The sequence below is a fragment of the Magallana gigas genome, chromosome 9 (genome assembly GCF_963853765.1).
Source record: "Magallana gigas chromosome 9, xbMagGiga1.1, whole genome shotgun sequence".
NCBI classification, from domain to species: domain Eukaryota; kingdom Metazoa; phylum Mollusca; class Bivalvia; order Ostreida; family Ostreidae; genus Magallana; species Magallana gigas.
This window is the reverse complement of record NC_088861.1, coordinates 45,522,086-45,538,826: the sequence shown is the minus strand read 5'-3', so window position 1 is coordinate 45,538,826 and position 16,741 is coordinate 45,522,086. Positions and strand designations below refer to the sequence as shown.

Here is a 16,741-nt window from a genome sequence, read left to right as displayed (position 1 = left end):
CTAAAATGTTCTGAATGTTTCCTTTGGATGGTTCCAAGGTCATGAAATCCACACACACCATCTCTAGTGGTTGGGTAGTGGTGACACTCACAAGTTCAGCCCTCTGGTTGTTGGGTGTCTTGAACTTAATACATCTGTCACATTCATCAATCCACTGTATTATATCTGCATGCATCTTCGGCCAGTAGAATCGCTCTCTGACTAAGGAAGAAGTCCTGTCTCGGCCAGGATGACCCATGTCATTATGCAGATATTGTAAGACAAGACAAGATGACTAACTTCTCGTGGTATGACATACTGATACTTGTCTTCAGGTGTCTTGATCTGTCGAACAAGGAGGTCATCTTTGATCCTTAGTCTCTTAAAGTTCTGGTGTAATAATTATGGCTTCGTACTCATTCCTAGCTGTATTTGGACTTGGTTTTTCACCATCCTTGGTAAGTTGTATCACTGGTGATATAAACTCATCTTCCCTTTGCAACTTCTTCAGGTCAATATGTGTATTCCATCTAGATTAGGGAAAGTTGTCTGTAGCTGCTGACAGCTGACTGGAGATGCTGGAAGAGTAGTACTGTACCATCTTTGCTAGCCAAGGGTTTTCGGTCTACTTTGCTCCCCATAAACCCTTGGCAGATTTCATTACGAAAACTCGGTGACAAGCTCCGTTTTATGATTGGCTACAGCTGCGAGTAGCTGATCCAATCACAGTGCTTGTAAAAGAAAACACATGTGTGAACTTTTTGTAAAACAAGTTGAGACACATGTTTTCGAGTACAGTGCCTCCCAAACGATGGTCCAACCAGATCGCTTTAAAAAACCTACATATTTTACTGGGATTGACCATAGTTCTACAAACTTGTCAAGGCTCGCGTGTTAGCATGGGGAATAAACATGGCGAATGTAGAAGTTGCCTATCCCGTTGATATATACGTGCCTGCTTATGATTATTGCTTTTAAAGGTTCAGTGAGCTCTGTTTTATTTAATTTCTTTGGTCTGCAATATTCACGACAACGATACCTGATTTTATGGCATATCCAGCATTCATATAAATCGGCGACTTTTTCACTCCCTGTACAGGTCCTTACAAAACACTATGAATAAAACATTCAGTGCTTTCCGCAGGTTATAACTTAATTCGTATTTAATAGCATCGTTAATTATGTTCCGATATACGGTAGTCAACATGTTTTCAAGTTGTATTTAATGCCGTATTAAAATGTAAATATGCAATGGGCGCAACTCAAGTTGCTCGCTAGATAGCGCCATCACATCACCGAGTCCGCCAAGGGTTTATGGGGAGCAAAGTGGACAGAAAACCCTTGGCTAGCGAAGATGTATTGTACACGCGCCCTCTCTCCTGTAGCCGTGATGGCTCTAATTACATTTGAATCTTATGTTTCTCTGCCAGTCTTATACCTGGCAGCCTGGACAATAGATCAGAATCAGTATTCATCTTACCTGGCTTATACGTGATGCTGAAATTGTAAGATGATAACGAAGCAATCCATCGATGGCCGGTAGCATCCAGCTTAACAGTGGTGAGCACATACGTCAGAGGGTTGTAATCCGTGAATACAGCAGATTTGTCTCCGGTCAGATAGTCTGAAAACTGTTTAAAAATATGAAAGGAACATTAATCAATTAATATTACTTAACTTGAATGAGTATATACCAGGCACGTAGCATCGTTTTTGAAAGTGGGGGGGGGGGGGGGGTGGGGGGGCAGACTCACCCAAAAAATCTTGGCAAGCAAAAAAAAAAAAAAAAAAAAAAAAATAAATAAATAAAAAGGGGGGGGGTGACAAATTCCTAATCCGTGCGGGGGGTTGGGGTGGGGCTGGCGTAGTATATAACTGCAATTCCAATCCTAATTTCCTAATTTTTATATCAATTTTTTAAATCCTCCAAAAAAAAGGGGGGGCCAACTCCATGATAATTCAATTTTTTATATGTAAATCTAAAAAAATTAGTTGCTGCGAGAAAAAAAGGGGCGGCAGCCCCCCCCCCCCCCCACCCCCCTGATGCTACGTGCCTGTATACGTATACTAAAATCTAAAATAAAACATGAATATATTTTCTCGTATGAATAGGGAAAAAATATATGAATAGTGCCCATTACACTGAAAGTAATATTACGTAAAAAATAATTATTATAACGTCAGGCCGTGCCTCTGTGTGTAACGTTATTGGGGGGGGGGGGGGTGTAGATATTTTTAAGAGTTGTCTTCCTTTCGATGTGACGTTTAACATGTGATTTCGAAAGTGGGTCTTGTTTCGCGATGTCATGCAGCGTACTTAATAATGACCAAACGGAAAGAAATCAATTTCATACTCTTGAAAGATTAAAAAAACTGGTTGCTTTGCATTCAAGTATGAAATGTCCTTTAGATGTGCAAGCACTGCATGTAGGCCTACATGTGCATGTACAATGTACAATGCACGTCATGCTGTTATCTCACATGAGTACATGTTACCTTAACGTATACATTGAAGTGTTGTGTCTTTGTAAATATTTATGTCTGATATATCAGGATAATAAAACAGTGTGAATGAGATTTAAAATTCTGTACCGACAAATTTTTCTTTCGCAGTAGAACAAATGTAGGCCATTACGCAAGGCAAACAGATCGCCTGACGTCATTCCTTTAGTTGGGAGAATGACTCGGTCACCGGATGTTGCAAAAACTTATTGAGGTTCATTCCATTTTTATAGTTGGGGGTATACAGGTTGCTACTTTCAGAGAATTAAACCACAAAGCACCATATGTCGTCTGCAGACGGAATAATAATATCATCACATTAATACTACATAATTGTCCATCAATTGTGCTGCTCTAAGAAGGAACAATTCCCGAGATAAAATTCGTCGCAGTTATCGTGAATGACCTGTTAGCGGAAGTTGACAGCATGCTCGTGTGACGTCACACGGAAAACAGAAACAAGATGGAAAACTGAATCGTACAGGTGCGTATAAACAGTGTTATCATGATGAATTCTGACCTAATTAACTCCAAGTTCGAAGCTGAGGATGAGGGGAATGGAAACGAGGAAGAGCCTGAAGTTGTCATTCGCACTGGAATTAACTACTTCAAGGAATACGTGGAAGCGAAAGGCCACAACCTGCAGAGCCTTAGGTTGATGCCGCCCATACAAATAGCAGAATACTTGAAAGATTTCTACACCGCGGTTAAATCGCAAGACGTGGAGCCTTTCCCGTCGTCCCTGAAGTATATCAGGACAGGGCTGCACAAGTATTTCATGAAGCACCATAGAATTGACATTGTGAAAGATAGAGACTTTGAGCTCGCTAATAGTGTATTTGATGTGACAGTAAAACAGGTACCTAGGCGATGTCACAGGCTCCGAATAGAATTCGAAGACCTGAAGAAATTGTACATGGGACCTGCATTAGAACTGGATCAACCAGATACGCTGCAGAACAAAGTGTTTTTCGATGTCAATTTGTACATTTGCAATCGTGGAAAAGATTTTCTGAGAGTGATGTCGAAATCTGATTTTGAGGTGGCTACAGACATGGAGGGAAGAAGATACGTTTGGTTAAAGTACAATTCCAAATTTAGTTTCAAAGAACTTATTGGGGGCCTGAGTGAAAATGACTCGGTCATTCATGGAAATCAGATCGGCGAACGCATGTACGAGCGACCAGGTATAAATTTGACTTTATTTACAACTCGTTGGATAAAATCATTTACTATGTACAGTTGAACTTCGATATCTTGAACACTGGCGTGCGACCAGTTCTGGCCGAGTACCATTTCTTGCCAGAACAGTACATTTTTCATCTATAAGTTTATGTGTTAAATTGATAAAATGACATCACAAATTCACAATGTACTAGTGAGAAATGGTACTCGGGAAGAACTGGTCGCACGCCAGTTTTATCTTGAATACAGTGGATATGTAAGTCCCAACCACTTATTTATTAAGTATTTTATTTTTGGAGATCTTGAATGCTCAGATATCTTGAAGTTTTTATTAATAATCAGTTGCGTCTTGTTCGGGATAACAAAGTTTGACTGTATACCATCACAAACCATGAGAGATCCCATATTAATCCAAGCATTTCATAAAAATTGGCAGTCAAAGTTCATTCATTGTTATGAAATGTGGCAATTGTTATTATTATTCATGAAGACCACTTGATGGTAACAAAGGCGAACCATTGAGTTTTGTTGCTGTTAAATTTTACAACACTATTGTCATATGACTAGCAAGAAATCCTGTTTAAAGGCACTTTTATAGGGTCTAGTATCAGTAGTATGTGTACAGAAAAAGTTGCAAAGGTCATTCTCTCTCTCTATATATATACATTTTTTTTTTTTGTACTGTCATTGACTTGGTTAATGACTTATTGTCAGTTATTACTACTCGTGATGACATGCTCTTTTGTACACTTGGGCAGAGATAAGTTCTACTTTGTGTATTTGTTTCAAATGACGTATTTCACTTTCTGAAAAGTATTTCATTTGATCCCCTCTTTAAACATGTTTTGAGAGTTTAGTACGAGTGCAATTCTTATATTGACATAATGAATTGACATTGTATATTATTGTATGATGGAACATAGTAGGAATTATAAAAATATGTAAAGTTCATTCAAGACTTGCACCATATTTTTTATTTACCACACATTGACAGTAACCCCCCCCCCCCCCTTTTCAAGGGTTCTGATAACTTTTGGAAAAAAGTCATTAGATATAAATTTCAGGTTCTAATTATTATTTTTTTTTTTTTTTGCTGGGGGGGGGGGGGGGACAAATTGATAGCAATGCCATTCATTCAATGAAGAGTTACATGTAGTTTCACTGAGACTGCCATTGCTATAATGCCAATTTAAATGAATTAAAAACTAATCTTTGTGCTAAAACTTTCAGTTTTTGAAGAGAGGAATCGATAGGCTCTATACCGGTAGTTACTTGTTAACTGTGTTCTGTTGGTACCTTCACCAGGTGACCCTAAGTGCCCAGTGGCCTCTTTCCTTCAGTACCTGTCTCATCTCCATCCAATGACCGAGGCGTTCTGGCAGCGACCCAAGCGGAACTTTGTCTCGGCGGACTATGTCTGGTACGACAACACGCCCCTCGGAAACAGCACCATCAGTAAAATCATGACCCGTACCTGTCAGGTAGGTCAAGGTCAAAGTATCCACTAGGTTAAAATTGAATGTCAAGGATACAGTGGATAGGTAATTATACCATTATTACACAGCCGTATGCATATGTATTATGTGATTGAAGGTCATCATTTTCTCTGTATGTAAAATTGGTTTAAATTAAGCAATCTATGTACACATATGTTATATGCATGTGTATTCATAATTGATAATATTATGAGTTTGGCCAATGGGTTTCTTTGTTTAAACAAAACATTTTTCGGGGTGAAAACTTTGTTTGTAAATTGAAACTTAACTACAACTGTGACAGCTAGAGAGAGCCATTTCCTGGGTTTACATCTTGAGATTTTTAGCATGGTGATGCAATGAATCTCATCAATGGTTTGTTTAGTGACATGTGTATGATAAGTTCTTCAGTACACTGAATGCTCTTGTACCACCTTTTGTTACCCTAATATTTGATTGAAAGCTTTGGTTAGTAATATAGTAGTGTAGATGGCGAAATGAATGAATTTACAAAAGAAGCATAACATATCTGGAATTTGATTTTGTATTTCTGATCCTATCCTCTTTCACACAGCTATCTACATGTATACCAATATCTTACATGTCATTTACATCCAGTGATTTCAACCTACATATGTAGTTCATTAGTCCCATACAATTGTCTGTGATGCTTCGTATCTCCCAATAACTTTGGTTACATTATTTAATAAGTTTTATCAGAAAGCGTGTCAGCTTTAAGTTGGGTAATGAGTTACACAAAACGGACAAATCAAAGAACACCCTGTATTTAATTACAAAATAAAAATGAGCATATGAAAGTAAGAAATACAACTAAGTCTAGATCCTCATTTCATTATGTGTCAGACTATACTGTGTATATGGCATACTACATGTGTATTGGACATGATGCATTGTGTGATGGACATGATGCTAAATTGTGTGATGGACAATGCTAAATTGTGTGATGGACACTGCTAAATTGTGTAATGGGCAATGCTACATTGTGTAACGGGCAATGCTACATTGTGTAACGGACAATGCTACATTGTGTAATGGGCAATGCTACATTGTGTAATGGGCAATGCTACATTGTGTAATGGGCAATGTGTAATGAGCAATGCTAAATTCTGTAATGAGCAATGGTATATGTGATAATAGTGTGTAATGGACATAAATCATGTAATGGGCAATACTATATTGTGTAATATGGGCAATGCTACATTGTGTAATGGGCAATAATTATACATCAGGTGTATTGTAATGGGCAATGGTAAAGTGTATTGTGGACATGATAAAAAATCATGCAATGAACAATGATACATGTAATCTGAAAAACTTCAAGAGTAATAATTTATGTCTTTAAGAAAGCCCTGAATAACTCAATAATCTTAAGGGGAAATGTATTACATATCTACACTAGAAAAAAAGGTCTCTATTGACAGGACTAGGGGCTTCCTAGTGTGTTATTTAACTTTGTGTGGAGTTACCCTTCGATCATTTCTATATTAGGACCTGTGCTGGAGCTGAATTTTCCTTTGTACCCATTCAGACATTTAAATGTAACTAAGAAAACAGCCACAGGCTAAAATGAGTTGTCTACCAATGAAATATATGGATTTAAGATGTTAGTTTAAACATTGCAAAATATCATTAAATACCATACCTTCATGCATATACCTGCATATTGTCATTGGGGAAAATTGTGGATATAATTACGTGTATGCCACTGTAGATATTTACAAATGGTTTTACTTAAGGAAAAGTTTGTGGCTTTGTACAAGTTCATAATCTTGTATAATAGCTTAAAGGAGCATTTAAAATTTCAAAATTCTAATTTCTAAGATTTGTTTGTGGAATGATAGGATGTCAATAGCATATAATAAAATTTCATATGAAGCATATGTAAAGGGCATCTATTTATATTCTATAGATAATAAAAGATCAACATTTTCAATATACATGTATATATCTTATCAAAGCATGTAAAGTAGAAAATGAAAATTTTTAGTCTTGTCATTCATCATGTGTATCATTGTCAAGTACATGTATTAAGGGAACTTGTATGTGAGCTTACTTACTTTTTCTTTTTAAATATTACTGTAGATGCCTTATTTTGCGCAAGTACTTAATTCCGCAATTCAACAGGTTTGCATCAAATCGCGGAAATAAAACATCGCAAACAGAGAATTTTTTATCACAATGTTAAATAGCTTGCATCTGCCCGATAAATAAAAGCGAGGTTTTAAAATCCACGATATTTGCTTCTCACGATTTTACGCAGATATTAATTCCTCACGTTTAATTAGGAATTTACAGTAATTAATTTACATTTTTTGTTGCTTAATTGTTTTTTCATGGTTTACTTAAACAATTATATCAAAATACACTGTAAATGTGATAACAATCCTACTGTCAAGTTCAAATGGCCTTAAAGTGGTAAATACATGAAATAAAGAATTATGATTAATTTCTGTAAAAATGCTTTATAAAAGAATTTGTGTGATGTTCGATTGGGGAGCAATTGATGCTATGATTGCTCGTTCAGTCTAATTGTGTGCCTGTGTTAGCTCCAACAGCATTAAAAATATGTAAGCAACATATCAATATTGTAGTTAAGTTTGATTGTTTACATATTTAAGATCTTTACATTTAAAAATCAATTACATGGATTAAACCATGAAAACATCAAGGGTGGAGAAACCTAAAAAGAAATATAATACTAGATAATGACACCAATTTTTTCATAAAATTAACAGTAATACTTATAACAAGTATATATTTTGAATCATTTCCTTAATTGACTAAATCTTTAGTCAGGATTTCAGTGTTCAATTCATTGAAACCCACTGACTCCCAATATAGTACTGTGTTACAGTGATAGAGCTTAAGGATATTTCCTCAAAATCAATCTAAAGTGCTTGAAAGACTAAGAGTAAGGCTCACGCATGGAGTGAATGATGAGGAAATAACCAACTTGTAGGTAATTACATATGTACAAATTAAAAGATGTCCCTGTGGGGTTAAAATTTGAAGATGACAGGAAATAAAAACTTTCACTTAAACCCTACAGAAATAACCACATGCAATTGCTGATGAAACAATTAAGAAATATTCCAATAAACTTTTAAAAGCTTTTTACATTTTTAACAAGTTTGTCAGCGATTTGGAAAACATTTTAAGATGCATGGTAACTGTGAAATACTGTCTCATTCATAGGCAGTCATTCCATTAGTATGGAAGTTAATAGAATTCGACCTCTACCATTGTCCTTGACCTCTGACCTTCATTTGACCAGATAAAAGTGTAGACTCTGGGTTTAAAACACACAATTATTGTACTTGTATACAGGCAAATTTAAATTGAGAGACAAAATGACAAGCATTAATAAGACTCTGATCCTCTATTGCAGAGTCATAATTTTACATACACCATTCCAATTTAATTTCCATAAGTACCATGCAGACATAACTTTACCTCTGTACTGACAATTTTTGAAATTCAAATATTATTAGACATGCCCAAATCTAGATGGGGTTGGGCTGTGTTAACTGAAGTTTACAGGACCCTTGGATCCCTCCATATTCAGGGTTGTCTCTAAGACCCGGGAGGCGGGGAATTCCCCCGCCCATAATGCCTTAATTACCCGCCTATTATCATGATTATTGCATTTCAACACAATGTAGCTATAAGCAAGACCCCCAGACCCCCATTCTGTTTTTATATTTCTTCCCTCTACTTCAATTTTTAGAGATAACCCTGATATTAGATATGAACTTTTGATGGTTTTTACAAATTTGTAAGAAGATTATATAAAATGACCCCTTCCACCCCCCCACCCCCCACCCCCCCCCCCCCTCCATAGCTTAACTCTATTATGTTATACATGCGTTGATATTCTTAGACTGGTAAATATATAGGTAAATAAATAGGTAAATATATTCAATGATTTGGTCTTTGCCAACTACTGTTAGTACATCTATTTTACCATAAGGAATGTTTCATTCGATACACTGTAACCTAAGCTAGGAATTTTGTGCTGCATCTAGCTGTGAATGAAATTGATTAATTACATACTGGTAGAGTAGATGTAATCAATTCACTTTAGAACTTTCTGTGAAGTTATGGGATTGTTCACAGTAGTATTATTGAATTTTATCAGAAGTATGACAGGTATTGAAGATTGGGCACTTCTGGCAGAAAAAATAGAAATCTATTGGTACTCAGTGGCATGTGATGGCTCATCATGTTTCTGTTTTAAATCGGGAAAGCTAGATACACCTGAGAACATTTCTAAAAAATATTTTTAATTAAAAGTTGTTGTGAACATGGAAGTATATTGGTATTTGAAATTTGTTGTGATTATGTAATTGACTGGTCTAAGTAATCGCTTGCTTTAGATTTCATCTGACTTTTATGCGATATACATGTAAGTATTAACGAAGTACTTAAAGTTTAGAATTACATGGTTGTGAATGGTGTAAAGGTGTATTAAGGTTGTAAGATTAATTCTTACGAATTGTTTAAAATTTATAGATTTGTTGATTTTTTTAAAGATGATTTCTGACTTTTCCACAGATGTCGGGGCTGTTAGATTGTAATTTTTTAAATAGTTTCTTACTTTTCCATAGATATATATCAAGGCTGTTAGATTATGATTTTAAAGATAATATATGACTTTCGCTCAGATGTCGAGGCTGATAGATTGTGATTTTTTAAAGATAATTTCCACAGAATTATACTAGCCTAAGGGCTGTAAGAATGTGAATTTTTTAGGTAATTTCCGACTATACCACAGATATATACTAGGGCTGTTAGAATGTGAATTTATGAGGTAATTTCCGACTTTACCACAGATGTCAGGGCTGTTTGAGAACTACACAAACCATGCTATCAAGAGTTCTTACATTCCGGTCATTGAGAACATCTGTCTGGAGGCAGTCAGGAAGGCCCAGATTGAGGCTGGGAGGAACTCCCCACTCCTCCACCAGCGCAGACAGGTTTCCCGCACTGACTCCGGGATCGGAGAGGGGTCAGTGTGCTCTGATGTCAAGGACAACCACCCAGATGACCTTGACGACCCCAAAGATGGTGAGATTCTCTTTTTTTCTTTTTTTAATGTGCATATATTTTTAATTACTGCAGTAAAACACAATTTCATTTGATAGTTATGCATGTAATTTATGCTTGATAAGATTAGTTGATATGAAATCAAATATGTCAGTAAAGCAAGGTAAGAGTCAATTTGTTTTAAGTGAGTTTGCTATAACAGTCCTTGTTTTACTGTACATACAATAAAATGTAAGGAAATTGTTGCATAAAGTTTCTAAAAATTAGAAAAATATGTCTTCAAGTATCTATACAGCAAAATGTGCCACATACATTAAACATATGTGAAACGTATGTGGCACAATTAGCTGTATATTTTGGGGTTTTTTTGGTGTCAACTAGGATTGCGTCAGGCCAAAATGAAAGTCCTTGATGTGGTTCACAGTTTGGAGGTCAAGGACATTCGTACCTTTGTGGAGTGGCTGAAGACATTCCGCGTAGAGTACGATGGTGGAGGTAAGAATTGTGATTGGTTGTCACAGGTTTTGTGAGAATTATGGTTGGTTGTCATGGGCTCTGTGAGAATAATGATTTGTTGTGAGAATTATGATTGGTTGTCACAGGTTCTGAGAGAATTCTGATTGGTTGTTACAGGTTCTGTGAGAATAATGATTGGTTGTCACAGGCTCTGGAAAAATAATGATTGGTTGACAAAAGTTCTGTGAGAATTGTGATTGGTTGACAATTAAAGGCTCTGTGAGAATTGTGATTGGTTGACAAAGTCTCTGGGAGAATTGTGATTGGTTGACAAAGTCTCTGGGAGAATTGTGATTGGTCTCTTGTTGGTGTCACCAGCCTCTCCTCATTTATTGTGATACAATTTATTGATGACAGTGTAGACAATAAATGATGCACATGTATTTATAATCAATTGGAATTATTATATTGATGTTGAGTAAATAAATAAATATGTACAATGTATATACAATTATACAAGTAGTTATATATAGTTATTCAAGGCTATTTATTGACACATAGGTTATATACCAGTGTAATATAAACATAATGCATTTAAAGCTTGACTGTCAACAGAAAAATTATATTTTTATTAATTTGATAACTATGATTATTCTGAAATTCATGTTTTTATTTCGTACTTACTCTTATATTAATGAAATTTTATATTTCTTTATTATTTTATGCGTGAAAGATTAAACAATTCAGCAATAATTTTTTTGTGTTGATAATAGGACGTAAATATTTGGTGAAAAGTTACTTTGTGTGATGTATTATCTCTGTAGGTCTACTGTTAATAGTGTTTCATTACCTTTCATTACATTATATTTACACTACATTACATTTGTTTACATTATATCTTTCTAGGCCTAGTGGTAATGTGCAGTCCCGTGGATCAATCCAATGGTGAGGCTAGGGGGGACATCAAACCAAAGATAGACCTAGGACTGATGAATGGGGACAAGATGAGGGAATACTCCCCCACCCCACCCCCCAAAAACAAGTCTGGGTCCCCAGCCCCGGTGGTCCACAAAAACATAGATCCCCTGTCTCGGTTTGTCCATCAGGACAGCAGGGAGAGGATGTTGGAGGACAGGGCGGGGGACCTAGGGGTGGCGGTCAAACAGGTGGAGTTTGAGAGTGTGAACCACACACACTGCTCCTCCGATGCCATTGCTCCCTTGAAGATCACAGTGCCTGACGAGAGTTCCATCTTGTTGTCTGGGGTGATGGACAATGTGCAGGTCCTTGTACACAGCAAGGATGCTCCCTCGGTCATTCCAGAACCTCTTAAGTCCAGGATTTTCTACTCCCAGCATGAAAAAGATGTGGCTGTGTTGTCTGTTCTCAGTAACAAAAGCAGCACCATGAAATTGGCAACTCAGCAGCCTTCGTCCGCAACAGAGAAACCAGAGGTGTCCTCAAAGTTGCTGCAGGATAAACACAAACCGGTCAAAAAGAGAAGCCTAACGGACCTGAATGCGGGAATTCCACGAGAGGAGTACGAGATTCCACCGAGAAAACAGCCAGCCTTGAGCACCATTCCACCATTGCTGAAGAACGACCTAATTCCCAAGTTCCAGCATACCTCTGAGTTTAAGCCTACATCCATTTACAACGTCCCAATGATCAGTCACTCCCCGCTGTACGACCGCATCCCACGCACCAGAAACATGCCGTTTGGACCAGTCCATCGCAGTCACAGCAGTCCTCTCATTACGTTCGCTAACAGTATGGCCTCCTCGGTGCTGCGTAGTACAGAGGAAGGCAGGGAGGGTGGACAGGCATCCAACAAGTGATGACCGACCTCCAGGAGACAGAACCTCAAGGTCATGTTTCTAAAGGTTGCTTCAAGTGGTCAGAAGTATTAGTAGGTCATGTGCAGTAGAAAGAAATGTTTGTAGGTCATGTGCAGTAGAAAGAAATGTTTGTAGGTCATGTGCAGTAGAATGAAAATGTTTGTAGGTCATGTGCAGTAGAATGAAATGTTTGTAGGTCATGTGCAGTAGAAAGAAGCAGCAGCTGTGATTATAAGCTCTCTTAGCCGGTGAAACAACATTGATGGAAGCGTAGAAATCAAAGTATTAGTGCTGTTTATGTGTTGTCTCTCAGAAGAAGTGGTGCCAAACGTGTCTGTTAAGGGACTGGTGTACATAGGAACCTATTCCAAATTGTTATTGTTTTTTGTTAGTGTAGTTATGTAAGAGTTACGCTGTAGCGTTATTGTTGCCCTGGTTTGGATCAGATGTGGCCCTGCTCACGCACTCCGATATTTTGAGAGCTGCTGGAGTCTATGCTTGTGCATCCACGGTTCAGATCCAACATCAGATAAACGATTTGTAATGATATAAAAAAATGATTTGTTAGAAAGTATTATTATAAATAATATTACCATAATTGTTATGAAGTGTAACATGTTTTATGTAACAATTTTTTTTGTATTTTTTATAACCTTAGTAAAGATGTCTACTTGTGTACTTGCATCCAGTTTGAAACACAACAACATAGTTATGTTATAAGATTGGTATTTCCGTGTAAAAAAGAGAAATGTGTCTGACATGGTTGTTGCAGGCTGTGATAGGGGTCATTGAATAAAGGTCAGGATTGGCCGGACCAGGCTTTGCATGTCATGCGTGACGTCTGAGCAAAGTTCAGCCATGAGTGGACCAAGGCCAGTGATGTCATGCATGACTGGTAACTGGTCATGCATCACAGATTATGTGAATTGATGATAACTGTTTTTGAATTAAATGATTTGCTGATAAGCATATTGATGATTTAAGATAAACTGATTTAAGTCCAATGTACAGAATATACACTTGTTACAAACCATAGTGAAAAAAAATTGTTTTAGCCTTTTTTTAACATTTATAGCTAATTTAAAAAAAACATCAAACCAATCTTTTGAAGATTTTTAAAATTAAAGTCTTTTGAAACTGTTTTCTAAATTTTTGGTAATTTATTTCAATTTTTGATATCAATATTGGTTTTTATATTAAATTTAAATGTGTCATGCATTATAGGACATTATATACGTATATACAACTGATGAAAACATAACCACTTATTTGCTTGATCAACAGATTAACAACTTTATATGACATTCCATACATCTTGTTTATGTAAATAATTCACAGATGTTCTTGATTTTCTTGTTGTAACTGTGGTATTTGTTAATAAGTATGCATACCTAACAAATCCGGTGAAAATGTGTTCACTATAATCGCAAAAAAGGAAGGGGACTCAAACAGGTTGGGGCCATTCATCCAAATAGGATATAATGTCCAAAGTTGGAAATTAAATTACAGTGCAAAAAATAAAAAAAATGATTTTGCAAAAAATATTGTAAATCTGCATTAAAGTACATAAAATTAACCAGCTTTTGATAAGCAGGTACAGGTAACTCTACAGGTTGGGAGATCTATCAGGTACGTGTAGTATATCCAAAATTTCTTAGGGATCAATCTAAAGAGTTTCAGAAAAACCTGTTTACCAAAAGTCGTTGTATTTAATGTATGTTTGTGCAGATTTATGACAAAAATTACTAAATATTCTTTGATATCCCATTGTTTGCACTGTAGATTTATATCCCATTTGGGATATTATATCCCCATCCAGCTATTATATCAAAATCCTTTTTGGGCAATTGGTCTCAACCTGTTAAAAGATCTATAGTCAGTTAAATGTAAGATAATTCAGAAAACTAATTTTGCTGAATTGATAAGTATTAAAGCAAATCCATCTAGGAACATGATTGGAGTAACATGTATGTACTAAAATTTGTTTTATTTCATGTTTTTGTCGGCTAAAGATATGATATTTTGTATGCATTGACAGATGTTTAGAGGAGTTGAGAAAGAATATGATGAATATTTTTAACTTCCCTTTGAGTTATGAACATGTAAAATAACTGGTAATACTGTTACTAGTAAAATGACTGTCATGTATTGGTTTTCTTTATTAGGTTTTCAGATAAATGAAATTGGTTTTCAATGGGCGGATCAAAAAAAATTCAGTGGGGGTGGGGGAGGGTTTAAGGATAATTTTGTTTTTCATGGAGGTCCGGGCCTGTTTTTGGGTAACTTACTGTGTTAATTTCGTAATTTGAATTTTCAGGAGGGGGTCCACACCCCTAACACCCCACCCCCAGATCTGCGTATATTGTCTTCAGTGACACCCCAAAATGGGCATCTTCGTTTCCATTTTCAGTCTGACAATAAATTTCCATCTGCCAAAAAGCACTTGGCTGTAAACGAGACTTCATGTAAATATGTTGTTTTTTTTTTTTGCACAGGTAATAAGTTCATTCCCATTTTAGTATGGACCAAAGATAATACGATAATTTAGTATGAAAATAGGTTTAGTAACGCACCAAAGGTTGGGATGTTTTTCACGGGGTTATTGGTATGTATTCCATTCACAGCCAAAGTTTTACAAATGTTCACCAAAGAATTAAGTACACGTACTATTGGTATTCAATCGGGTTTCCTCGGATGTGTTGTGTAAGGCCAATCTGGTTTCCTCGGATGTCACAGTAACGATTGAGATATAGCGCATCTTACCTCTGAGAAACTTCATTCTTTTATCTTTGACTTTAACGAAATGTCGCGCAACATCACGTATTAAGCTTTATTAGTAATTTAGATTGATATAATTATTTGAAGATGGATTTTTCATTGGAATAGAGCCAAAAGATTGTTAATTTAAGTTCATGCTGTGTGAAGCAAAACTGAGGTGGTAAATTAGATTTTTGGCCGTAGTAGAGCTCTAGTTTTGAAACCATCTCTTCAGTTTTTGTTAGTAAAGAAATTGGAGAATTTTAAGAACTAATGTTAAGTAATGCAGTCTGATGTTAAGTAATGCAGTCTGATGTTAAGTAATGCAGTCTGATGTTAAGTAATGCAGTCTGATGTTAAGTAATGCAGTCTAATGTTAAGTAATGCAGTCTGATGTTAAGTAATGCAGTCTGATGTTAAGTAATGCAGTCTGATGTTAAGTAATGCAGTCTAATGTTAAGTAATGCAGTCTAATGTTAAGTAATGCAGTCTAATGTTAAGTAATGCAGTCTGATGTTAAGTAATGCAGTCTAATGTTAAGTAATGCAGTCTGATGTTAAGTAATGCAGTCTAATGTTAAGTAATGCAGTCTGATGTTAAGTAATGCAGTCTGATGTTAAGTAATGCAGTCTGATGTTAAGTAATGCAGTCTGATGTTAAGTAATGCAGTCTGATGTTCTGTCGTTTTTATTGTGATACCTGTTTTTGACGGTGTTTTAAATATTACTGTTTTATGATGTTAAGATATCACTGTTGACGATATCAATGTTAGGCCTTGAGATGTCTCATTGAGAATTATAGCTGTAATGTGTATATCCTTATAATCACAGCGTAACCTGAGCTTAGGTGCCTATCTTACTTTTTACGAGGCCAAATGGACATGTTACATCACGTGATTGCCACCTTTGAGGTTGACTTTTATATTGTCACGTGTTTTGTTATGACGTTTTTTCTTGCTTTTTGTAAATATCGTCTCGTTGTTTTATAAGTATTTATCGTTTATTAAAATACATCTAAAGTGTGAAATGTTGTTTGTTTTTAATTTTAAGAGAGGGGCATGGAGCGACTCACTGGACCGACATTGTTCAATCCAGTCGCTACTTCTCGGGCCTTTCCGGCAGACTTGGAAATATAACCGAGAAGAGTCGGTAAGGTCCAATAATTTGCGATTGTACATAATTTGTCTTATTCATCCGAACGATTTACTAGCGTACACTTAGACTAGATTACGTCTGCTATACTGGTTGGGCTATACGATGGTCCTGTCGGTTAGAAATCTCGCCCTTTGTGAAAGACCATGGGTTCGTTCCTCGGACGTGACAAAATAGAGTATGGGGAAACGACATACTCCGACACAGCAATTTTTCCTTTGGAAAGCGCCTTAAATTGGAATATAAAGTTGATCTTTGGGGTGAATCGTTAAATCCAGAAATCTTGAACTAGACCTAAATGGAGAAAACCTCTCTGCGAGATTATGTAATT

General features: G+C 36.3%; 1 protein-coding gene across 8 annotated transcripts; it reads left to right on the top strand.

The window, feature by feature from the left end:
* The first annotated feature begins 2,715 nt into the window (after nt 1–2,715).
* LOC105322056 (uncharacterized) lies at nt 2,716–16,285 on the top strand. 8 transcript variants are annotated; one of them, XR_010709021.1, is made up of 7 exons: nt 2,720–3,668; nt 4,972–5,147; nt 9,995–10,229; nt 10,590–10,703; nt 11,571–12,607; nt 12,638–12,668; nt 12,699–16,285. XR_010709021.1 is itself a non-coding variant. In XM_011420575.4 (5 exons), the coding sequence occupies exons 1-5, from the start codon at nt 2,987–2,989 to the stop codon at nt 12,500–12,502; spliced, it is 2,139 nt and encodes a 712-aa protein (XP_011418877.4). In that variant the 5' UTR covers nt 2,720–2,986; the 3' UTR covers nt 12,503–16,285. The 8 variants fall into 8 exon arrangements, 2 of the variants coding, with proteins under 2 accessions (XP_065926615.1, XP_011418877.4); XR_010709019.1 differs by lacking the exon at nt 12,638–12,668 and having other exon boundaries at nt 12,669–16,285; XR_010709016.1 differs by having other exon boundaries at nt 12,638–16,285.
* Nucleotides 16,286–16,741: the final 456 nt, after the last annotated feature.

What these genes read in the sequence shown, in the direction of transcription:
- LOC105322056 (XM_011420575.4), top strand. Translation starts at nt 2,987, where the DNA reads ATGATGAATTCTGACCTAATTAACTCCAAGTTCGAAGCTGAGGATGAG. An exon ending in ACGCATGTACGAGCGACCAG is followed by an intron (nt 3,669 to 4,971) that starts GTATAAATTTGA and finishes TACCTTCACCAG; the next exon opens with GTGACCCTAAGTGCCCAGTG. An exon ending in CCTTGACGACCCCAAAGATG is followed by an intron (nt 10,230 to 10,589) that starts GTGAGATTCTCT and finishes GGTGTCAACTAG; the next exon opens with GATTGCGTCAGGCCAAAATG.